Here is a 26,433-nt window from a genome sequence, read left to right as displayed (position 1 = left end):
TGTCGCAAAACCACTCACTTTTTCGCTCCATTTCCTGTTTCGGCGTGACCAAAATCACTACTCCAATTTGACGTCAAAAATCATGAAAATGTGTGAACAGATCTTAAAAGAAAACATAGCCGGAAGAATTCCGGAAACGACTCGAAGTAGAAATCTGACTATTCTCACTAATCAGATGCATCACCAGCATATTATCAATCGACAGACAGTGTAACCAATTCACAAAGAAAAGACTGGAGAACTGGAAACTTGACAAAGGATATAGACAGATTTAGACAAATTATATAACATTACAAATATTTTCAAAAATTTTGAGAAAACCCAAATTCAATCAATTTTGTTGTTTTTCTCTAATCAATTTAGGCAAAAGACAACTCTCCATTTCAGGTAGTATATTTTGACGTGTTTCAGTGCTTGCTGAGGAACGAAAACAGCAGAGAAATTGTAGTTTTCAGTCTAAGAAGCCATTAGTAGAGTAGTTAGTCTAGTTCTGATTTTTTTTCAAACCATGCATATAAATTCTGTTCTTCCACAACAAAAGGATTTTAGGAGAAAATCGAGAGTTTTTTGACCTTGTAAGTAAAAAAAATCTCAACAATTTTGTTGAAATGGAAACGATTGTCGTGTCACTATCTTTTAAATTGATTAGCTGTTGATCCAATTTTGCGTCTTCTCTTGATTAAAAAAAAGACATTTTGATGACTTTCTGCTGTTTTGAAATTCTTTGTTTAAAAACTTCTTTGTTAAGCAAAGCAGTGTTCATCAACTGTCTACTTCAGAAGTTACGACAAAAATGGTTCATTGAAAAATCAGTTTTATCTATTTTATCTATTTGGATTGCTGATTTTAAAGTTAAAATTAAAAAATGCTCTTGATGCCCCGTTGGTTAGTGCCAGGATTTATTTCAACTCGCTTGATCTTGCTTGATTTCTGCTCAGTGCAGTAATCAATTCATAAATGCACAAGTATTTCCCTGACTCTTACTTAGATCACTAGATCACTCACATTAAAAAATTATCAGTATCCTAACAAAGCAGTACACATCTCTTGTGGTAACCTGATGACTTTGCCGTCGTCTAAAAAAAGTACTGTAAGGTGAGTACAAAAAATATCACAACATAAAGTTTACCTAATCGTGATAAAAATTTCAACATTTTACAGTATTTTTGCCTCTTAATTCTTTGTTCCAGAAAACACCTTGATTAATGAACTTTTCTATTAGTTTTCGTTGAATTAAAAGTTTTATAATTGAAATTGTAGATTAATCAAAATTAAAAACAAACTTTGAATCAAATATTTTATTTATACGCCTTCGTTTTGCGAAAAATATAGCCTTTCAGATTTATATTCTGCTGTAATCTGGAAAACCTCTAATGAATTCGCTCTGTTAAATGCATTCTAATTTTTGAAAAGGTTCATATACATTTTTTCCTCTCTCTTATTTCCCCTTTCATGAAAAATTAAACTTTTCAATCTTTCGTAGCCTTGTGCATTTTGTTCTATTGTTTTCTTGCGAATTTGATGCCAAAATGGTTGATTCAGATGTCACTCCGTTTTGCGTCTATGTATAATTGATCGAGAATAAATAGAGAACAACTTTTAATTCCTCATTGTTAGAGCCGGGCTTCGTTTCAACTTGGCTTCGATTCGTTTCAACGCAACTCTGCCAAGTATATTAATAAACTCGTACAGGGAAAAATAGGTTTCTGTCTATTACTTAGAGGAAACAATTTCTACGAAACAAAGCAACAAAGAAATCAAAAAAGTTCGCATAAATGAGAGCAACTGCACATTCATACATGCGTAAGTTATCGTATGATGAAGAGATTGTGCTGTTTTTCTCCTGATTTCCAGCTTCCAGTAAATGGCACAGAAACACATTCACAAAAAGGGTTAAACAAAAAAAGGGATGAAAATATCTCGCTTTTCCGATTTTTAGTTCATATTTTAGTGCATAAATTTTGTATCTAAGTTTTTGGCTTTGGCGTTGCAAATATAAGTCATTTCTTGAAAAAAATCCAAAAAAATCTACAGTTCTCGAAATGAACTTAACGTCTAGTCATAGCATAGATTATAATTGTCGAGCAAATAGGTCAGATAAACCCAAATGAGTTAAAAAAAACAAAAACAATAAAATGAAACGCAAACAAATCTACGCGAGAATTATATGATCGCTTGCATGCCAATTTTTAAACAGTTACATAGTTTTTCAAAATTTGAATTTTATCTATCAGTGTAGTTTTTTTGAAAAGTTTGCTAAAGTTTACACTTTGTGAAAAAAATACTCTAGAAAACGAAGCCAACTCCATCAAAGATTCAGCAAAAATGTTTTATTTTGATTTGGTCAGTTCGTGTAGACTTAAAATATCATTTTTTCAAGATGTATTTGCATTTATTCGTCTTCAAATATTTTTCTCTAAACTTAGTTGGTTGTGGCAATTTTTTAGTTATTTGAATATTAAAAATTACCGGAGTGAATCACCAAAAAAGATCTTGCGATGATGTATCTATCTAACTATTTCTGTCTAAAAACACTTCAGTTTTCAATAAATTTATTTTCTTTTGATTCTATATTTCTACCGTCCACTTCCTCATGGCAATGCTGTATACATTCACAGAAAAACAACAGTAATTAATTTTTTTCCAAACCTATATTATCATTTTTTAAAAAATTTGTCATGAAATGGCCTAACTTCTGTTTGGGTATTCTGATCAAGACCATTATTATCGTTTTGGACTTAATGTGGACCATTATTATCGTTGTGGACTTAATGTGTTTAGCCCCCCACCCAGTGTTTTTTACGACTCCCTAGTTACAAATTATATGCTGTTATATAGCACGTTACTAAAAGATTTACGCTCTGAGCTGGGGGGGGGGGGGCTAAACAGAATAGATCTACTTTAGTTTTTGTTGCTGTCTTTTATCACAGTTCACAGATGTATTGGTTACGTGACTCGAGATATATGGATCTATTCTGTTTTGCCCCCCCCCCCCCAGTGTTTTTATGACCCCCAGTAACAAATTATATGTTATATAAGCACGTTAATATGTAAGAAAATAGCACGTGCGCCTGGGGGTCATAAAAAATTTGTGCTCACTAAGCTTGGGGGGGGGGGGGGTTACGAAACAGAATAGATCCAGATATTTAGTGAAAAATTCGAAAGACTTCTTCATCACAGACTTCTTCTTTGTCACCTAACAATGCTCGAAACACGAAATGCGCACGTCTTGAATTGACGAAAGTCAACAGAAGTCGACTTCTGGCTAAGTAGAAACTTCTGGCATTTAACTTCTGGCACTGTAGGTTTTCGGCATTTTGAAATTTGCACGTGAGTGTGTACAGTACATTTGATTTCTGAAGATCTTACCATAGTTTATGCAATCCAAGTTTCAAATTTACAAAAATTGAAGGGTTCTTCCGTATATTTTCTTTCCTATAATACATTTCACAAAACCCCAAACCAATTTGTGGTATACTACAGGTGCGCACCCCCAACCCCACCACCCTCACCTCCTCACATCTGCATAATTGTTTTTTTTTCAATTCAATTATCACTAGACGACAGAGGAAAAAATTAGTAAGCAGCGAACTCAGCTTTGAAGTTTGAGCTCCTTCAGGTAAATTAAACCTGAATAGATTAATAGGCTAAAGGCCATTATGAATTGTTTAAATATGTTTTAGCTTTGTGACAGGAAGGAAGACAGATAATGATTTTTAAACTAAGTAGTCTAACATTGATTCAATAGAGAACTTTCCAGAACCAGAACGAAACAGGACATTTTAGAACACAAGAGAAACAAAACACCCTAACGAAACAGAACATTCTAACAAAACAGAACATTCTAGAAGACAGGAGAAGAAGAACAATCTAATGAAACAGAACATTCTAGAAGACAAGAGAAACATAACATTCTAACGAAACAGAACTTTCTGGAAGACTTGAGAAGCAAACCATTCTAACGATACAGAACATTATAGAAGAGAAGAGAAACAAAACATTCTAACGGAACATAACATTTTAGAAGACAGGAGTAAACAGAACATTCTAGACGGCAGAAGAATGAAGTTCGGAATCAGAAGCGGCAGTGGGTCGGACAGTTCTTTCTTCTCTAGTTCTAGCAGTAGCCACAGCCATCACAGACACAAGTCAGTTTTCTCTCCATTTTACTTCAATTGCGGTCGGCAAAAAATAGACATAATCAGTGATGCTGAACAAAAAAACCTCAAAAAAGCTCAAAATTTAATCAACTTTCATTTTGTTTTGACAACCCTTGAGTTAACTTAATATAAATCAACCCCCCCCCCCCACCACCACCTTTTATTAGTGGGCACAGATTGAATCAAAATTAGGACACGCTTTTCGCCGTACTGGGCCGGCTCTTATGATAGTCAAGAAAGTATTTGATATAAAGTTAGGTTTATATTTTATGGTTTCAGTGATGGGGCAATGATGGCGGGTGGAATGATGATGGGGTACATGTTGTCTAAACAACAACAACAGGAGCAACAACAACAACAACAACAGCACGAGGCTCTCGTGATGGGTGGCAACCCAAACATGCAGTACCCTCAGGTTACCAACCCTACTATTTTAAGACCTTTTCTAGAGGTCGTAGTATGGCTTGAGTGTCTCCTTCTGGCGCTGTAATGCTTTTATTTCTGTAGTCCTACACTGTAGTTCACAGTTTGACATGTCAGACAATAGTAAAGCAAGTATCGGATACCATCTTGAAGCGTACTGGGGGGATTGGGGCTCAAAATACAGGGTCTGGATCTCCTTTCGGATACGCGAAAGTTTGCACACTGGTCTGAATTAAGTCTGATCAGAGGAGATTTTGAACGCACGAAAATCGGATCAGAAGCCACTTCGGACGCACAAAAACCTCGGACGCACAGAAACGACAATAGTTCGGACGCACAGAAACGACAATAGTCCGGATTGAGTCTGATCAGAGGTCAATTTGGTTTGGAAAGAAAAATTATTTTCCACGGTTATTTTGTAATTTTTTGAATAATACATTATGCCACTTCTAAGAGCCAAAGAAAAACAGTTACTTTCTGATAAGAGACCCATTAGGAGTCTGTTGGTTATGATTAGAAGCAAAAAGTCTAACTGTGTGATGGTTTCAAAGAAACATCAAAAAAACTTAGAAGCTTTCTTTATTAAAGTTTCAAAGAACGAAAGAAGAACTTACCTGACGAACTTTATTGCTGTGTCGATAAGTAATGGCCACAAAACTAAAACTCAATTCTAATTTTATTTTGGCGCTATCATTATCTTATTGACCTATCAATCATATGTCAAAAGTAAATTCTCCCACCAACAGAAACCTGATTTTAACATCCACCGACCTCCAACTAATGAACTCGATTGTACCCAAGCCGTATATGATTCTCATGAAATGTTGATGAAAATAGAAAATCACCACTGGGATTTGGAGTTAAGATCTATTCACATGCCAATCATGTAAAATTTTTTTAGCTAATCTAAATTTTCTCTGTATAATTTCGCATAGATAACCACTATAAATACAAGCTAATTTTTGTATATTTTCAGGTCAAAATTTAATTTAAAATTCAACTTATTGAATTCTTTGACCCGTGTTATCGACCACGACAATGGTGTCCAGACCAGCTACGGACAGACAAATTTTGGATCTACAGAATGCAGAATCAGCTACTGCGTGGATTGTGTCTTTTGTGGCGAAATGTCGCTTAGAGAAGAAAGAGGACAAGGTCAACAACGACGGTACTGTACAGGACCTACAGGTAACCAATCTCTTCCTTAGTATGTGCGGGCAAGATGCAATTATTAAACTTAGGAGCCTAATGAGTCCTAGGAATTTGATAGACACTCCGTATAAAGACATCAGATTGGCGATTCAAAACTCTTTTTCTCCAAAAGAGAGAGTAGTAACGGCAGAAAGTGCTAAATTTCTGTCCGTTATACAAGGTGTAGGGGAGTCAGACGACGACTTCCTAGCACGTCTTAGAGAAGAAGCACGTTATTGTGACTTCGAAAAACTGAAAACAGCGGCCAACCCCGAAGAGGAGTTGGTAAAATTAAAGTTTATCTCAGGTTTAAGGGACCCTGAAGCAAAACTTAGACTACTAGACGGTATTAAAGCAAAACCAGCAATGTCGGTTACTGAAATGACCGAGAACTTACAGTTCAGAAGTCAAGCAGTGGCTTTTGCAAGTTCTTCATCAGGTAATAAGCCCTTTAATGTGAAAGAAGAAGTTGGGTTCAACTTCAAAAAGACCTTTCGAAAACTAAATGAAAAAATTACGGCTAATAAAAACAACAGCATGTGCACTAGGTTTGGAGGTAAGCCACACTTTAGTAGACCCTGTCCAGCGCTAAGTAAAAAATGCAACACCTGTGAAAAGGTGGGACACTTCTCAAAAATGTGTAGAAGCAAATCCCAACCAAATTCAGGTAAGTACAATAAACAGAAGAACTTTTGCGAAGAAGAAAATGTTTCTTCAGAGCAAGCATCGCCATTATCGGAGATGGGAATGTTTTATACTATAGAACAAATCTTTAGCATGTCTCTGACATGGGAATATATCTCAATAAATAACTGCAAAGTAAAAATGCAGGTAGACACAGGTGCAGATAGCACAGTGATATCATCTAAAATATGGACTGAGCTTGGTAAACCTCAGTTGGATGGTAAGATAAGACATCTTGAAGCTTATGATGGTCATCAATTAACGCTTCTGGGATCACTTACTTGTGACGTTGAGTGGAACGGAAGCAGGCTCACTCAAAAACAACTTGCAGTCTGATAAAGAATTTGGACTACTTGGTAGAGACCTTCTACCCAAGCACAGCGTGAACAACATGACAGCCGAGCACCTACCTGCTGTGAAGTGTTACAAAGCTCATGTGAAGCTGATACCAGGAACACAGCCAATGTTCTGCAAAGCCAGAAAAATACCTCTACCTCTTCAAGACAAGGTCACAGAGAAGCTGGAACAAATGGTCAGACAAGGCATCCTTGAACCGGTACAGCCAGGAGGAGTCACTAATGCATCTCCAGTTGTGTGGCAGAGAAAGAAGAGTGGAGAACTGAGACTTTGCGCGGACTTGAAAGTGCACATCAATGGCAAGGTCATGGATGAGGACTACCCAATACCGGACATGGAGACGATCCTCCATAACCTACATGGGGCCTCTTACTTTGGCAAAATTGACCTCTCAGATGCCTACTATCAAATTGAAGTTGACGAAGAAGCTAAAGATATATGCACAATCAACACATCTCAGGGACTGTTCAAGATGTGCCGACTACCTCAGGGATTGAAAAACTCTTCTTCAACCTTCCAGAATTGCATCGAATCAACACTCAAAGGAATTAAAGGTGTTGTGATCTTTCAAGACGATGTATTGGTGTATGGAACTACCAAGGAGCAGTCCGACAAGAGAATGCTTGCAGTCAAGAGTCGACTACGTGAGAAAAACTTTACTATTAATGAGAAAAAATCTAACTCAAAACCAGTCGATAGCGTTAGTTTTTTGGGGTACTCCATTCAAAAGGAGGGAGTAGCACCAGATCCCAAACATATTGAAAAAATAAAAAATGCAAAAGCACCAACCAACAATAAACAACTCGAATCGTTTGTTGGGCTAGCTAATTTTTACGGAAGAATGATTCCTGATTTTGCCACAAAAATGCTACCCTTAAACAACTTGAGAAATTGCGATTTCTCATGGCGCAAAATGCAACAAAAAACCATTGAAGACATAAAAAATGAATTGTGTGCTAACCCACTAGTACAGCCATATAGTCTACAAAAAGAAGCAACAGTTACTACTGACGCCTCTGAAAAATCCATTGGCGGGGTTCTTTCGCAAGAAGGACATCCAGTCATATATGTATCGAGAAAATTGACTCCAGCGGAGCAAAACTACTCGAACATAGAGCGGGAAGCACTGGCATTTGTGTTTGTGGTCACAAGACTAAAACAATTCCTTCTTGGAAGACGATTTACCCTACAGACTGACCACAAACCACTCAAATATCTCTTTGCACCAGACGAGGAGATCCCGAAGACAGCATCAGCGAGAATCACAAGATGGGCAATAGCTCTAATGGGTTTCGACTATGAGTTGAGGTACACACCAGGAGAGCAGATACCCCATGCAGATGCTTTGAGCAGAATGGATTTTGGCGAAGACGAATCGGACAACGATCGAGTGTGCTTCGCAATCAATAACATCTACTTCGCCCACAGTGATTTGGTGACCCAAGCAGAAATCAAAACTGAACTTGGAACAAACAGACTCTTCCAGGACATAATGAAACGAATCAAAAGCGGCAATTGGAAACAATGTTCAGAAGCGGAAAAAGGATTCGAACAACAGAAAGATGCAATTATTTTACATAATGGAATCATCTTCAGAGGTGTTGTTCCTTTCATTCCACCCAAACTACGACACTTGGTTTTGGCAAAATCGCATGAGACACATCCAGGGAAGAATGCAACTGAGGCATCAGTCAGAATGATAACATGGTGGCCTGGAATTACCCAAGACGTTCAACACTTTGTTAGTAAATGTAAGAATTGCCAATTGAACAGGCCTAGCATGGGAAAAACGGTCTCTACGTGGCCAGAAGCCGACGTTTGGGAACGGCTCTACATGGACTGGGGTTATGTTAAGGACCAAGGCAATATCTTAGTAATTGTTAACGCGGGTTTTGGTTGGATAGAAGCCTTCCCCGCGGGAAATAGAACATCAGAAACAGTTGAAATATATCTTAGTCAAATCCTTAAAAGATTCCGAATACCAAAAACTTTAGTTTCTGATAATGATCCTGAATTTGTAAGTGGTGACCTTAAACAGTGGTGTGAATCACTGGGAATTAAGAAAATAGAATCACCCGTCTATCATCCAAGAGCTAATGGACTAGTTGAAAGAGCAGTTCAGACAGTGAAGCGGGCACTTCAAGCGTGGAGTGCCAACCTTAATTTGTCATTTGGAGCATTCCTGCAAAGGGAACTGATGACACAGCGTAACACTTCAAAGACGAGGAGCAAAACTCCAGTTAAACCCTTGTTGGGACGCAGAGTGAGACTACCAGCAATAGCAGATTTCGACTTGTGCGAACCCGTTCTATTCAAAGCCAACGAAAACACAAAGCCAGTTCCTGCTACCTTCATCATCAGGAAGGGCTTGAACACATCTTTCATACAGCCCGAAAACTCAGCACGGACTATTCTAGAGAGCGACAACCAAATTGCGAGACTAGACGAGGACAATGTGAAAATTGAACCAGCAGTGGAGGAGACCATATCTCAATCAAAACAACAACTTTAGAGCACAGATATGGGACCTTCACTTCAAGATGAAGCTTTTGCAGCCAAATCATCTGCAGAGCACCAACAACCCGAAACCTCAGAGCCTTCACGAACATCAGCAAGAAAAAGAAAACAACCCGACAGATTTGGAGAACCTATACCCACAAACTTGCTTAAGAAAGGAGGAAGGATGTGCTGGTTTCAAAGAAACATCAAAAAAACTTAGAAGTTTTCTTTATTAAAGTTTCAAAGAACGAAAGAAGAACTTACCTGACGAACTTTATTGCTGTGTCGATAAGTAATGGCCAAAAAACTAAACTCAATTCTAATTTTGTTTTGGCGCTATCATTATCTTATTGGCCTATCAATCATATGTCAAAAGCAAATTCTCCCACCAACAGAAACCTGATTTTAACATCCACCGACCTCCAACTAATGAACTCGATTGTACCCAAGCCATATATGATTCTCATGAAATGTTGATGAAAATAGAAAATCAACCCCGGGATTCGGAGTTAAGATCTATTTACATGCCAATCATGTAAAATATTTTTAGCTAATCTAAATTTTCTCTGTATAATTTCGCATAGATAACCACTATAAATACAAGCAAATTTTTGTACATTTTCAGTTCAAAATTTAATTAAAAATTCAACTTATTGAATTCTTTGACCCGTGTTATCGACCACGAAAAACTGCTTACAATAACCCGCGTTCTACTTATAGAAATTATTATGACTTCTGCAGGTGATGACGTTAACAAAAAACCGTCTATATTAAACTACCGTGCAAGCAACTTGTAACACTGGCATGCAAAAATTTTGTAACGTTGTCTTTTTCTTATTGGGACGCAAATAAATTCTTTATTTAATTTTGCCTGATTGGACCTTTGCTGCAGATGCCAATCTTTTTGAATGGACAAATTAGTGGTAGTAAAATGTTCTTAACTGTTTATTGCTAGTATCTGATCTGGCGATTTTTAGCACTGCTTGTTCTGATCACAGATAACTTTGAGCGCAGTTTCAATCAATCAGCACTACGCCCAGTGAAACGAAACTTGATACACCTTGCCATGTCATGCAAGATCTTGTTAACTCTCACAAAACTTGAATTATCTTGCCAAGATCTTGATAGACAAACAATTCTCGGAACACCTTGACAAGATCTTGACAAGATCGTATCAAGACATGTCAAGAAGTTTTCTTGGCGTAACTTGATAAAATCTTGATAAATCTTGACACATAGAAAATTTTGCTTCTAAGCAATCCGGATTGAGGTGGTGGTGGAAAAATGAACAGGGAATCCAGAGAAAAATCGACCATGAACAGACAATCCACACAAAAAATTAGCTATGACTCGAAGTAGTGAGAATTAGCATCGCGTGATAATTAGCAGTTAGTAGTGACAATTAACAAAAAACAATTACAAAGCACATCCAGTTCAATGACAAATTACGAAATTAAATTATCAAATAGAACTACAGAATTACTACTTTAATATCAGGCGATTACTTTTATTATTTCTTAGAAAAAGATTTTGTAGTCATTTGTTCTCTGCTCCCGCTAATTGCGGTTATTTGACCTACAACCTTGCTAAAATTAATATCTGATTTGAATGAAAGGAGTAATTACCAATCAGAATGTAGTGGTTACTCTTTTCCTCAACAATATTTTTTTAAACTGCTGTCTTCAAGACTTCTCTTTTTTTAACCAACCTTTTTTTCTCGGATTCTCGAATCCGTTTCTGTTGGTCAAATATCATTAGAACTATTTGTGGCAGTCTGATCAGAGATCACTATAGTCTAAGATAGTCTGACCATAAGTCACTTTGGTCTGTGACAGTCTGATCAGAGACCCCTATAGTCTAAGATAGTCTGATCATTAGTCACTTTGGTCTGTGACAGTCTGATCAGAGACCACTATAGTCTAAGATAGTCTGATCATTAGTCACTTTGGTCTGTGACAGTCTGATCAGAGACCCCTATAGTCTAAGATAGTCTGATCATTAGTCACTTTGGTCTGTGACAGTCTGATCAGAGACCCCTATAGTCTAAGATAGTCTGATCATTAGTCACTTTGGTCTGTGACAGTCTGATCAGAGACCACTATAGTTTAAGTCTGACCATAAGTCTATTTGGTCTATAAACTCAATCTGGGTTTTATTCTGTATCCAGTAGACACACTCTTGTATGTATTTTATATGTATGGACTAAATACACCATAAGGTAGTTTATGTACTTATGCCACGGAATCAACCAAATGCTACCCGGAACAGCGCTTACTCTATTTAAGAAAGTTCGAGTCGTGTACCTATTTTCGAGCGCGCTCGTGAGGGGGTGGGGGCACAAACCGATCAAAACCAAATGTTATTGTTTCAGATTTCATTTTTTCTGTTTTTAGCCAATGCAGTATCAACAACCCCCGCCCCAACATTCATTCAATCCATCCGGGTACCCACCACCTCCTACTCACCAGTACCCACTACCACCCCCACAATTTCAACAACAGCAATTTCAACAACCACATCAGGGATACCCCCAGCAAGGTTGCCCCCCGCAACCTCCCCCAATTCAGCCACCCCCTCCTAACCAGCAACCACAACCGGGTTTTAGTCCGCAGCCCCCACCTCAACAACGAACAGGCAATGAACGTCGAAGGAGCAGAAAACATACACAGGAAGCGGGCTCTTTTCTGGTTTCAATAACACTAATAAAGATCCTGTCAAAACCCTATTAACCCTAGATTAATAATCAGAATAGATCTTGATATAGCAATCTTCTCCTTTTTTCAAGTGCAGTCAATTTTTGGTCATTTGATCTTTCTCTTCTGATTAATTGTTCGTTTGTCTGACACCGCCATTTAAGTTGCTCTCGTTCTCAATTTTTTCCAGCGGAATCTCTAAAATATTGAAAGTAGAATACGTTTAAAATTTGCCGAAATTTGTTTCATTTTTGTATTTTCGAATGAGTGAAGTCGTAACCCCGTACCCTGTTGGAGCTGAGCTTAAGGAATAACAAGCTTGCATAGGCGGGGAAATTAGAAACAAAACACTTTCTGTTGTCTTAGTCATTTAATAGTTATAGTTATAGTTCTAGTTCTAGTTACAGTTTGTCACGTGAGAAAAAAGAGAAAAAGGGGGAAATAACAAAAGCAACACACAGAACTCAACGTAGTAGCCGCAGAAAACGGCTGAAAGTATAACTCAGCAAAATATTGCAAAACAAATTGTCTTGAGCAGTAAATAACGTGTTACTGTGTCTTGAACTAGAAATATTCCTGAGCAGTAAATTGTTACTGTGTCTTGTATTCAAAATATTATTCTTGAGCAGTAAATTCTGTTATTGTGTCTTGCATCAACGAATTATTGGAGCTGAAATTCAACTGTTACAACCCCAACTTCTGGTATTCTCAACTTGTGAGTACAAACAGCAAAAGCCAACCTAGGTTTAAATTTAAATATTTTTGCACAAACAGGTCTTAGACATATATCTTTGTCTTCGATTTGTTTTTTTTATCGGATTGAACTGGTATACATAAAGAGATCCCGTATTGTGTGATCTGTAGCAATCCAGTTTAAATTGATAGTTGAAAAAACTAAGATCAGCGAATAGTTACGAACTAAAATAGTTAATGCAACGGTAAGTACAGCAGAACGGATATACAGTTACAAAAGCGAACTGCATAAACGAAGTATCCGGACAGATTTTGTAACCACTCAGAACGAACTGGGCGGTGTAAAACTTTCTTTGTGAAACACAAGGAGAGCAGCCGTTACATTTGGTCCGCCGACCCGGACACTGGAATAAACTGCTGTCCAACCCAACAGTCGAAGTGACGAAGTGACGAGAACAAAACTCAACGAGCAATTCAACAACGCAAAGCCAATTAGGCAAAGTGCATTTGAAGTTGAATAGCAAGGCTTAATTAAAGCAATTAAACAAAAGGTACTGTAGATATTCAAGCTGCAGTCCCAAAACACAAACGCAGTGACTCCGTCACAGAGTCAGGACATTTTGCTTAGACAGATTAGCAACTCCGAAAAACAAATCAAAGCAAAAATTCAGGAAGGCCAGGAACTAATCAGGAACAACGATAGATCAAGCAAATTCAAGACCATCTATAAACAGGTGCTGAAACTTGACGACTCTCTTTGCATTCTTAACCGAAAGCGGGCAAATTTTCTTCGTGATTCTGAATTGTTTGAACGTTACGAAGCCGACCGACTAAATTTCTTGCAAACATTAAACGCAGATTGGTTACCATACATTCACGGAGAAACAAACATGACAGATCAACAGAATCAAACCGCACAATTGACAAGCGATGCAGAACCAACTGCCGCTAAGTCTTCACAGTCTGTTGTGGGAGTTTCTCAACAAACTGCTGAACATGGAAACCCAAACAGGGACAATGATTCAAAGGCCTCCTCTGATAAACGAGCTAAAAAAGCAGAAAAGCTTGCGACTCTAGAGAAAGACTTTGCATCAAAAATGAGGTTGAAGAAAATTGAATTCGAATTGAAAAGGAAGGAGCATGAAATGGAGATGCAACTTTTTGAAGAAGAAGGTGCACTGAAACTGGAATACGAGAAAGAAGCTCTTGACGCAAGAGCATCAGATTCTGATGATAGTGCAGCCCCTAGTATGCGAAGTAGATCACCATTCAACTGGAAAACCCCGAAGAATAAAGATGTTTCCGGTTGGCTCGATAACTCGAATAAATTCTCCAACTTGCACGATTATAGTTTCGAGCGTGCGAAAACCAGGATCGACAACAATTATCCCAGGGTAAGCTTCAATCGCGAAGGTGTACTTAATTCACGGTCACCAAGTGTAGAGCGTGCCAGCGCAGCCCGGGAACAAGACAAGTTTAAGCGCAATAAACCAAGCAGTAGCAGTCAACTGCCTAAGTTGAAGTTGAGTTCATTCGATGGAAATCCCCTAGAGTGGCCGGAGTGGTCGAACATGGTCAAAGCAAGGGTTCACCATTGCGATATACCCGACTCAGAGAAAATGAGCCACTTGAAAACTTTGTTGACAGGGAAAGCAAAGTCAGCTATATCAGGAATGGGCTATTCGGGAGAATTCTACGCTCAAGCGTGGGAACTCCTGGGACGGAAGTTTGGGCGACCTTACCTAATTGTCGACGCTCAGCTTAACATATTGCGCAAACAACAACCAATTCGAATGCACGACTCAACGGCTATAATTAATTACTCAATAACAATCAGCAACCTAGTTAATGTACTGAAGTAATACAACTATGAAGGCGATCTGCAATCAAGTTCAACACTGCAAGTGCAATTGAAAAACTGCCCCCAAATTTGAAATAAAAGTGGTTCTTTTTCGTTGACGAGTGTCAAGAAGATAGGCCCGATCTCACTCTCCTTGAAAAATGGTTAGCTCGAATGGCTTTTGTCCATGAAGGAATGCCATCAACCAAGAGCGAACGAAAGGAAGATGATCGACCAAACGCTAACAAGGAAAAACGATTCTCAAAATCGTCAAATATTAGTGCGAGTTCGAATGCGAACGAAACGAAGCAAATGCAAAACAACAACTGTCCACTAGCGGATGGCACTCATAAAATATGGAACTGTCCAATATTTAAGAATATGAATGTCACCGATCGCTATGCAGCAGTGAGAAAAGAACGCTTATGTTATGGATGTCTGGGGAAAGGGCATGCAATCAAAGATTGTAAAGTCCACCCGTGCGGTATAAATGGATGTACCAAAAAGCACAACAGACTGCTACACTCAGAAAACCAAATGGACGAGGGTAGTCACGCAGTTAATGTTAGCGCAGCAACAATCAAACAGAGTAACCAAGTTACTAGTTTTCTTCAAATAGTTCCTGTATCGGATCAGAGTGGTAGTAACAGGTTGACTACCTACGCTTTCCTCGATAGTGGGTCAACAGTATCATTCATCGATCAAAGTGTCAAGGATCAACTACAAGCCAAAGGCATGGACGTTACCTTGAACATAGCTGGCATACATGGGACGCAAGATTTGAGGACAGAGAAGGTTCCTATCACAATAAAGGGACTACATTCAAAGGTGCATTCGATTGAAGCGTTTGCACACCCATCAATCTCGTTGGGAAACACAACATATGATTACAAGGAATTGAAGAACAAATTCAGACATCTGAATGTTCTCACTAACAGAACATTCAACCTGATGGAAGTAGGCATCATACCTGGACAAGATGCCTACGAAATTCAACGTCCATTGGACTATAAGATTGGAACACGAAGTGAGCCTTTCGCCGTCTTAACAGAATTAGGATGGGTAGTCAGTGGTCCCATGACAGGCAAGAAAAGTCAAAATGTTTGTCATTTTGCCTTCACAGAAGATGTGAAAGTGGCAGAAAATATCCAATCATGGTGGGACATAGAAACCTATGCTTCCAAAATAAATGTTGTAAGTCAATCAAAGAAAGAGCAGCAAGCTCAGAAATTTCTAGAGAGCACGACAAAGTTTACAGGCGAGCGGTACGAAGTGGGCATGCTCTGGAGTGAACCAGAACCCAATCTCCCAAACAACTACGGCTCGGCCCTTGGTCAGCTCTACTCACTGGAACGAAGATTCCAACGAGACCCAAACTTAAAAGAATTGTATCAACAGTCAATTGATACAGATGTTGAAAAAGGATTTGTGAAGATCCTTAGTAAATCGGAAGTCAAAGGCACTTTCGGAAAGGAATGGTATTTGCCACACCATCCAGTACTAAACCCCAACAAACCGGGTAAAGTTCGCCGTGTTTGCAACGCTGCAGCAAAATACAAGGATGTATGTCTAAATGACAAGTTGTTAGCCGGACCCGATCTACTACACGGATTGATCGGAACAATATTCAGATTTCGAGAAGGACCAATTGCCTTAACCGCAGATATTGAATCGATGTTTCTTCAAGTGCAAGTTCCTGATCGGGATAAAAGCTGCTTGAGATTCCTGTGGCGAACAACAATGAACGAACCTGTGCAAATTTACGAGTATCAGCGTCATGTTTTCGGAGCAAAGAGTTCACCAACATGCGCCAACTACGCTCTGAAGCGAGTAGCGATCGATAACGAAGACGAGTTCCCAATTGCAGCAAAAACAATCCAAAACAACTTCTACATGGACGATTTCATCAAGTCAGGCGAAACACTTGAAGAAGCAATTGAGGTTTTCAAACAACTGCAACCTCTTCTTTCAAAACATGGATTTGAACTGAAGAAGTGGATCACCAACAGCGACGTGATAACCAACGCAATCCCAGAGGACTTAAGATCAATCAGCAAAACAAAGCAGGTTGAAGTAGAACCCAGCCGGGAAGGGTCATCAGTGCTTGGGCTTCAGTGGACGATTATCGATGATAGTCTACAGGTTTGTAGAGGTACAAGCAAAGAAGTTGAGACCCCAATCACCCAAAGGAAGATCTCATCACTAGTTTCTTCAGTGTTTGATCCTCTTGGACTGTTTGCACCATTCAGTGTCCATATGAGACGACTCCTGAAGAGCATCTGGACCAAAAATGGACAACATTGGGACAACTCAGTAGAACCTAACGAAGAAGAAGAGTTTCTGAAGTGGAAGGCACAGCTTCCAGAAGTAGCAGAAACCAGCATTGATAGAAGATACTTCAGCACAGCCAAGGACAAATGGGAACTTCATGTGTTTGCCGACGCATCTGAAGATACAATGTGCGCAGTGGCATACCTACGTTCAAAGCCCAAAGAATACCCAGCAGACTTAGCATTTGTAATCGGAAAGTGCAGAGTTGCACCAATAAGACACCTTTCGATACCACGCTTGGAACTACAAGCAGCAGTGATGGCGGTGAGACTTAAAGAGCAGATAGTGAAGGAACACGAATCGAAGATTCACAGTTCTAACTTTTGGACAGACTCCACTACTGTTCTGCAATGGATTCACAGCTCCCACCGTAAGCAACAGGTGTTTGTTGCAAACAGAGTAGCTGAGATTTTGGATACAACTAATGTTTCACAATGGAATCATGTGAGTGGTATTAACAATCCAGCTGACATCGGGACACGAGCGATTGATGTTGACGAACTCAAGAGAAGTGAATGGCTCACTGGGCCGGCCTGGTTGAAGCAACCAGAGAGCGAATGGCCTGAACAAGTGGCTTTAACATTTGCTTCAGACGAACAAAACGACCAAATGGTCTTCTCAGCAAAGGTTGAAGAGAAGAAGCCGATGTTTCAGTGGGAACGATTCAGCAATTACAATCGACTAGTAAATACAATGGCATACATACAGCGGGTATTCAAAAAACACAAACCGTCAACAAAAACACTAAGTGTTGAAGAAAGAGAGGATGCACAAGCAAGCATCTTCACACTACTGCAGCAAGAACAGTTTACTGAAGAGATGAAATCTCTCAAGGCTGAAAAGTAAATTCCAAAAAACAGCAAAATCCTCCAGTTTTCACCATTCATAGACCAGCAAGGACTTATTCGTGCTCAAGGCAGAATAGGTAAAAGTCATCTGAACTTCGAAACCAAGCATCCAATACTGTTACATTGGAAGCACCATGTAGTTGAATTATTCTTGCAAAATGAACATAAGAATAATCACCACGAAGGTACTGAACATGTCAGAAACATAGTCCAGCAAAAATTCTGGATCCTAGGCATACGAAATGCTTTGAGATCGATCAAAAACAAATGCATTAGATGTCGAAAGGGAAGAGCCCAAACAAAGGCACCAGTAATGGCAGATCTACCTGAAGAACGATTAGTCGCATCAACAGTGTTCTCGAATGTGGGCGTAGACTATTTCGGACCATTCACAGTAAAGATTGGTCGAAGAAACGAAAAGCGTTGGTGCTGTCTATTCACATGCCTTACTGTACGAGCGGTACATATAGAGATTGTACCAAGACTAGACACTGATAGTTGTCTGAACGCAATTATGCGATTCATTGCACGAAGAGGCAAACCGGTCAAAATGATTAGCGATAACGGGACAAACTTCGTTGGAGCTGAAAAAGAACTGGCAGAGTGTATAGCAGCATGGAACAAGGTGCGAATTGAAGAACATCTGATTCAACAAGGTATCAGATGGAAGTTCAACCCACCTGCATCACCACACTTTGGAGGAGTGTGGGAAAGACTGGTTAGGAGTTGCAAGAAGGCAATGTACGCAGTGCTGGGCAACCGATCAGTCACGGAGGACGTTCTGTCAACCACGATGTGTCTTGTTGAACAGACGTTGAACTCTAGACCGCTGACACAGGTCAGTTCTGATGCTACCGATTTAGAAGCTATTACTCCGAACCATTTCCTACTTGGCAACAAGAACCTTTGTTTACCGTATCTATCAGGTGCAGAGCAATTTGTTGATCATAGAAAGCTCTTCCGACAAACACAAGCTTACGCAGACCTCATCTGGGACAGATTCCGTAAGGAATACTTGCCAACGTTGAATAGTCGAAAGAAATGGCAGACCACAACGGACAGAAGTCTTCAGCAGGGTGATCTTGTGTGGTTAGTGGAAGACAGTGACAAACGTGGATATTACGATCTGGGTCGAATAATCGAAACCTTTGAAGGTTCCGACGGCGTGATTCGATCAGCGAAAATCCGAACAAAAGATGGATACTACAATTGGCCCGTAGTGAAGCTCGCTCCAGTACTTCCAACTGACGATGATGTTTTCACGAAGGAAAACAGGGCCGGCGATGTTGGAGCTGAGCTTAAGGAATAACAAGCTTGCATAGGCGGGGAAATTAGAAACAAAACACTTTCTGTTGTCTTAGTCATTTAATAGTTATAGTTATAGTTCTAGTTCTAGTTACAGTTTGTCACGTGAGAAAAAAGAGAAAAAGGGGGAAATAACAAAAGCAACACACAGAACTCAACGTAGTAGCCGCAGAAAACGGCTGAAAGTATAACTCAGCAAAATATTGCAAAACAAATTGTCTTGAGCAGTAAATAACGTGTTACTGTGTCTTGAACTAGAAATATTCCTGAGCAGTAAATTGTTACTGTGTCTTGTATTCAAAATATTATTCTTGAGCAGTAAATTCTGTTACTGTGTCTTGCATCAACGAATTATTGGAGCTGAAATTCAACTGTTACAACCCCAACTTCTGGTATTCTCAACTTGTGAGTACAAACAGCAAAAGCCAACCTAGGTTTAAATTTAAATATTTTTGCACAAACAGGTCTTAGACATATATCTTTGTCTTCGATTTGTTTTTTTTTATCGGATTGAACTGGTATACATAAAGAGATCCCGTATTGTGTGATCTGTATTAATCCAGTTTAAATTGATAGTTGAAAAAACTAAGATCAGCGAATAGTTACGAACTAAAATAGTTAATGCAACGGTAAGTACAGCAGAACGGATATACAGTTACAAAAGCGAACTGCATAAACGAAGTATCCGGACAGATTTTGTAACCACTCAGAGCGAACTGGGCGGTGTAAAACTTTCTTTGTGAAACACAAGGAGAGCAGCCCTTACATACCCAATAAACCACGCCACGGTCAAAATCTCCTCTTGCTAAAGGAATAAATTCCCAGAATAGTTTAGAACAGATATGACATTCCATAAATTTAAAATTTACAATTTCAAAACTACTGATCAAGTACGTACAACGAGTCTGAAATAATTGTACCATTTATAGATTAACGCGTTATAATTTATCATGTCGCCCTAGTTTCATGGCCCAAAAAGCCCAAATCAACCAGCTTAAATTACTTTTCATTACATTTCAATTGGACCCAATTTGAATGAACTCATTTTCAACTCCTAAATTTCGAATGAAGAAAATTGCCAAGCATGTCCAAATGCAAATTATAACTGATCTTTAATAACAGTAATAATTTACCAGAAAATGTGCTCTAAAGGGGTCGCCGTCCGACCAATCGAAAGACGGCAATCATAAAGTGAGATCAGGAGAGACACCACAAAACCAACAAGAGTCTTCCCCGGTCGACGCTAATCCTCTACCGTACCCCGTCCAAGGACAACACCCCACTCAAACAGACAGTAAACAACATGGAATCTTCTGCTATTCAGCTCTTATTTATACTTTTTCATAACTTCTAGTGCGCGTAATGTAGTTTAACCCGCTCTGTAAGAACCAGCCTCAATTTTTATTCAGTGACAACTTTGTTCCAGAAATTACTGCTCAATTTCGGAGTAAAATTTGAGAGTCGGAATAAAATTCAGCGATTCTTGAACGAATCAGAAAACAACGTATTGCGTAGATGATTCATAGTTCACCAAATCTCTTTAATTTTGAGTCCGGGTCAAAACAGACAAGAAATTTGTACAAAATTCATTCTATTTTAGGAGAGTTTAAGACCCCGCAAATAGCTGTTCGGCGAAAATTGTTTTTTTAACCTCGCCAATTTGATACTGTAATGAAAAAACCACTCTTAAAAATTCTTCATTTCCACCATCTCAACTTATTTATACAGTAGTTCTCGAAAAATTAAACAAACTAAACATTAAATGAGTACTAATTGGATACTACAAACCTATTTATTGTCATTTGTTCTGACACAACATTCCGTTTTCAAAACTATATTTATCCAAACGATTTTTATGATACAAAAGGATTTTTCTTGCCTCAAATTTTGAAAAACATCTTTACTTTATGAGTAACAATTTTTTGGCGATTCCTAAAGACACATTTTTTTCTGCTTGGCAGCAGTTGAAAATGAATAGATTTTTACAAATTTTATTTGCTCTCAAACTAAATTTCAAGCAATTATTGTAAACGTGTTGGTATATTTAAGCAAGTTTTTCATTTGAACGATTTGAATTTCCAAGTGACTTTTGCGCCCTTGAGTTTTTCGTTTTGCATGATCTAAATTTCTCTCTCATTCACAAGTGTCAGCAGCTGATCTCAAATGGTGGCAGTTCAAAAAAAAGTGAAATGAAAAATGGGTCAAAACTGGTGTCATTTTTTTCACTTTACATTTTATTAGTGTTTATAGTGGTATATAATAACATCTAATGACGTCAGTTGAAGCGTCCTTTGCAAATTTAATTCACCCACTGACGCAGACTGCAATAGATTAGAGCTCCCACTAGTCTTTCAATTTGGTATCCGGATTTTGTATCAAGATTTGGTTCATTTTTTTGCTTGACCATGCTTATTAAAACAAACCTGACAACATTAACCTCTTCTAACTATTTTATTGTTTAATTTTTCTCCACATAATACCGATGTTTTTATACTGTGAGTGATACCATGCAATGCCCCTCAAGGGCCTCAAGGGTCTGTTTTGTAATGAATTGAAAGATATGTTTATTTGGACATCTTAACGCATTTTCTCTGTTTTCAATTGATAAAATACCGCAAGAAAATTATACTGCCTGATTAAAAAATTGAATTTTTTTGCTTTCCATGTAGTTTTTTTGGTTGTGTCTATTCTTTCAAAATAGTTTGCTAGTTTGTTTAAACAAATCTGTTTCAAGCAACTTTATTGTTCCATTTTTTTACAAGGGTTTTTATCAATTAGTAAAAACGTAATCTTCCAATTATTTTTATGGAGTGACCGGACAATTATTCTTGCTGTGTATTTTTGGTACGTTGAAAAAATAAAGAACGAATTTCCCTCCGGATGATATTTATCGATTGACTTCTCGGTCACTCAATGAAATCGACGTGATTGCAACAATTTTTGGTATTGTTTTGTTTTGTTTTCTGTTTCAATTTGTTCGATAGTTTACAAAATGCAGTATTTAAGCAAAATTGATGTTAAAAAGGGATCTTAGCAATCTCACTAAATTTTATGCTAACGACTGACAAGGTGATCTTTACTTGCGTCTGCTTCTCTTCCATTTGGGTGCAACTCTAGTTAACTGAGAACACACGTATGTGCAAAGCAGGCTAGTGGTTAAATTTAGATTTATTTTACAGAACGTACTTTAATCGACAACTTTTTGAAGTGACCTATCTCTCATGTTATTAGTTCATTTTTTCAACTTACTATCGTAAGTTGAAAAACTGAACTAACAACATGACAGATAGGTCAATTCAAAAAGGTGTCGATTAAAGTACGTTCTGTAAAATAAATCTAAATTTAACCACTAGCTTGCTTTGCACATAAGTGTGTCCTCAGTTAACTAGAGTTGCACTACAATGGAAGAGAAGCAGATGCAGGTAAATATCACCTTGTCAGTCGTTAGCATTAAATTTAGTGAGATTTTTAAGAACCGTTTTTAACATCAATCCGTTTTCAACAGATCCTTCTTTAAACATCCGTTTTAAATTTTAAGATCCGTTTTCAACAGCTTCGTCTATCATTTGAAGAACACTCGCAAATAGTTCTGCATTTGAACTCCAAATTTTGTTTAAATTGTTCTTTTAAACTTTTTACAAAAAAAAATCTGCAAGTCTTTATGTTTTTTGGTGCCATAGTTTAGATACCTTCGAACTTTTAATTTGATCATATATCAGAGTCCAAAAACCGATTCTGATGAAGTTGAAATTGTTCTGAACTATAACTTGCTTCTTTAAGAAACTGATCATAAGAGATGAAAATAGCTATTCCCGATAAGAAAACAGGCCTGGTTCTAACCAACAATCTGGAGAGAAAGAGAAAACAAAAGTAAAACCAATTCCGACCCATCATTCAACACCTCTAGCTTCTTCTAATTCAGACAGAACGAGCCAGAAAGGAGACAAAAACAGGTAAAGATTTCATTTAATTAAGATTTTTTGACCTTTATATTATAAAAATAGAAAAATCAAAACCCATCTTATCACTACAATATCAAATAATTTGCCTGCAAGTTCAAATTATGAAAAAACAACAAACTAAAATTTTCCAAAAAAGTATAGAATCGTAAAATGAAATCATTCTCACAAATAAATTCAACAACAGACTTATAACCAAATTAAATATATTAACTTCTGATTTTCCTCCTTATAAAGATCAACGTGATAGTTTTTGGCACACTTCTGATTGACTGAACCCCAATAATAGTTTGAGTATTTTCACTATGGGTTCCTGAAGGACTTCACTGGTTTCATAGCGCTAAGTACAATATTCAACAAAGGTTATGATGTAATACTGAGCTGATTGCAAAGGAGCCATAAAATCGTTCAACCTTTTATTCGAGAAAATCTCGAAAGAATTAAATTGACCGAATGACAAAAGAGGCAAAATTTTAAATCGATTTTAATCAGCTGAAAAAGTTGACTATAAATCATCGTGAAAAATATCTAAACGATATCAAAAGTATAAACAGTTATAACACTATGCATCAAAAATCCAGCTGTGAGACTTAATAGCTGGATATTATCAGACCCGGATGTGCGATAATTATACTCTGATAATCGCTGAAAAATGCCTCAACTGATTTTATTGATAATTGATTTAATTTTGTCACTCAACTCACTTCTTGCTTTAGCTTTGTCGGCTTAGAAATATTTCAGCTGATGAATTACAAATCGAAGCTTTTGTATGTGCAAAGCTAAGTAAGTGAAAGTCACGATTTCTGATAAAATAAAAATTTGTCTGGGAAGTTTGCGAAATTGGAGAACAATAAATAAGAAGCAAATGAAACCATGCCCGGTCAATTTACCGACGTAGCGCCCTCATCCCGCTACGAGAAAGTACGATACTTAGCAAAGTACGAGAAAAGTAGCGTCGGTTAGTATTAAAATAAACATTTTTTGTCTATAACCTCTAATTAACTTGGCCATACTGCGGCGGCTCGGGACTTTGTATGAATCTAGCACAACCGAAAAAATTACCATGACTAAAAATAATTAAGCCGAAACTTCTAATAACACCAGTTTTCGATTTCTGTTATTTTAACTTTGTCTTGATGAAATATGTTGGTCCATAGGCGTGTCGTCTAATTTATGTGTCGGCTAATTCCGCCAGCCCCAAATAAAACAAAAAAACATCAAAAATCCATGTCTTGGCGACCACTTTAAACAAAGAACCACATAAAACATGCCAAATCTGTATATAAGAAGCCGTATTGATACCTAAGTAGTTGTTTTGATTTTTACTGCAGGAGGACAAAAGCAATATAAGATTTACCAATTATGAAAAACTGAGAAAATTTGCAAAACATGCTGATTTTGTCACATTTTTGATGGGCATCTGAAAATTCAACAAGTTTTAAAGACAAAAAAGAATTTGCTGGTATCGGTTCAACAGTGGAACGTAAAACAATACATCACAACTGAAGTAAGAAAAATGTGACGCGGCAAACTAAAGTTTGCAGCAATGTTTAAAACAAACATGAAACATGAGTAATCGATAATAAAGACTGCTAGACTACGATCTATAATAGAGCCTTATGCAACGATAGTAGTTAAAAAACCACAGCTAAAAATTGAAAAACAAAATCAACACAAAAACCATTAGATTTTTCACAACTTATTAGTCAAAAATGAACAAGAACCTGAAGAATCACATTTTATCCCTGCTGTTCATTTTGTATGCAAGCTACACCTCAAATAAATTTTGATGCCTCTTTTTTTCTAAAGTCCCTCTGTAACAAAAACATCGATATAAAAAGGTACTCTTCGAGTCTAAAAAAACAGTGCATTCATAACACTAAGAGGAAATATCGATAAAAAAATTTTAATAATATCCTTTGGATGACTAAAATTTGCAAGATGTTGTGAAATCTCACAACTGAGAAATCCTAATGCTCTTTGTTCATTGCAGAATGACAGAAATGTTATGTCAGTAACATTTCTGACATTCTGCTCAATGACCTATTTTGTCAAAAAAAGTTCTACAAAATTACTGTACTAGAGTGCATGGCTGGTCATATACAAAAAATCAAGCAAAGTGTGTTAGAGAGACTGGAGGCTCTCACGCACGAAAACACAACTCCACCCGTGCCGTGGGCCCACGGCGAGCACAAGCTCTAAAGCGGGAGTCTAATGGTGACCTGACTGATAAATAATCAGTTTGAACTTGCATATATCCCCTCGAAGTTCTGTTAGACTAAGTACCTGCGGTATGCAGTGCCTAGATCCTGCCAAAGGGAGGGCGTACCACCACGTCAATAGCATAATATTTTGAAAACTATAAGAAACATCTTTTTCGTATGTTCTTTTTATCAATTAAATATAGCGTTGCAAGTATCTATATTTAAACGAGTTCACAATTTAATATTTATTAAAACTTTAACAATGTGCAACCAAATAGTTTGTCAAAAAATATCAAAATCTTCGAAATCTCTGAAAAACTTTTTTTTCGTGAAACACAAAAAATTTCGGGATTTTAGAAGAACAGATTCTACTTGATATTTTTATGTTATTTATGCTTATCAATGATCGATGTTGACTGAAAGAAACTTTTGAAGAACTTATTGCTCCAACTGCCATCTTTAAAATTAAAGGAAATCATTCTCCTGACCACAATGAATTCTGATTGTAGATCTGCTGGTCAAGAAGAAGTTCAAGACAAAAGTGGTGACTCAGTGAAAAAGCGAAGAAGTTGTTGCAATTTTGGGCGAAAATAGCTTCTGCCCTTGCCGTGAACAGTTAAGACTGAAACGAACTAATTGCTTTGAATAATAATTTAGTTTTTGATTGAACCCAACCCAAAATTGATTGCGTTGAGCAACCGAGGCACGGCGATTGAACCGATTGAGCGTCTAGCAGAACCAATCAGATTAGAGAACCAAGATTAGAACCAATCATGTTTTTTGGCCATTGAAACTCAAACTAGAATTCGACTAGAACCATAATATGTTCGCATTCTGATAAACGCCTGTTGGGTTAGAATTCCTAACTTGCACAAATGAAACCAAGTCTAAAAAACAAAGAGCAATAAAGTTGACAAACCTGTTATTATCATTTTTCAGCAAATGATATAGAAAAATTGGAACACATTGCTGAAAAGTAGGATCATTTTTTTTTCAAAGGATAGGATTGTAAAATTTTAAAATTTAAAACAATTGTTATCAATTTTTAAACTTGTAGATTTGACTCTGGTTATATGCTTCATTGTTAGAGCACATATGAGCCTCTAGGACCTGATTGCATGAGGGCTCAAGTAATGAGATCTAGTAATAAATTTATTGTTTTTTTAAATTGTCGGACAATCATGAACACAGCCAATGGTTCTTTTTTCATCCAATGGTTCGTTCATGATCAGACTTTAGGTAGACA

At 37.7% G+C, this 26,433-nt stretch overlaps 1 protein-coding gene across 4 annotated transcripts; it reads left to right on the top strand.

Moving 5' to 3' along the window:
* The first annotated feature begins 1,673 nt into the window (after positions 1-1,673).
* LOC142338213 (uncharacterized) lies at positions 1,674-26,110 on the top strand. Of its 4 annotated transcripts, none has more exons than XR_012758961.1 (7): positions 1,674-1,803; positions 3,684-4,148; positions 4,440-4,575; positions 11,708-11,984; positions 20,178-20,318; positions 22,831-22,977; positions 25,697-26,110. XR_012758961.1 is itself a non-coding variant. In XM_075387867.1 (7 exons), the coding sequence occupies exons 2-7, from the start codon at positions 4,063-4,065 to the stop codon at positions 25,779-25,781; spliced, it is 858 nt and encodes a 285-aa protein (XP_075243982.1). In that variant the 5' UTR covers positions 1,674-1,803; positions 3,684-4,062; the 3' UTR covers positions 25,782-26,110. The 4 variants fall into 4 exon arrangements, 3 of the variants coding, with proteins under 3 accessions (XP_075243982.1, XP_075243981.1, XP_075243983.1); XM_075387867.1 differs by having other exon boundaries at positions 22,845-22,977; XM_075387868.1 differs by lacking the exon at positions 1,674-1,803 and adding an exon at positions 1,841-1,860 and having other exon boundaries at positions 22,845-22,977.
* The last annotated feature ends 323 nt before the right edge of the window (positions 26,111-26,433 follow it).

The sequence above is a fragment of the Convolutriloba macropyga genome, chromosome 4 (assembly GCF_964194025.1).
Source record: "Convolutriloba macropyga chromosome 4, txConMacr16.3, whole genome shotgun sequence".
Taxonomy (NCBI): Eukaryota; Metazoa; Xenacoelomorpha; order Acoela; family Convolutidae; genus Convolutriloba; species Convolutriloba macropyga.
Note: the sequence above shows the minus strand (reverse complement) of the source record. Positions and strands in the feature narration are given on the sequence as shown.

Coding starts and splice junctions, on each gene's coding strand:
- LOC142338213 (XM_075387867.1), top strand. CDS start 4,063: ATGAAGTTCGGAATCAGAAGCGGCAGTGGGTCGGACAGTTCTTTCTTC. Junction 4,149..4,439: donor CACAGCCATCACAGACACAA/GTCAGTTTTCTC, acceptor TTATGGTTTCAG/TGATGGGGCAATGATGGCGG. Junction 22,978..25,696: donor CAGAAAGGAGACAAAAACAG/GTAAAGATTTCA, acceptor TTCTGATTGTAG/ATCTGCTGGTCAAGAAGAAG.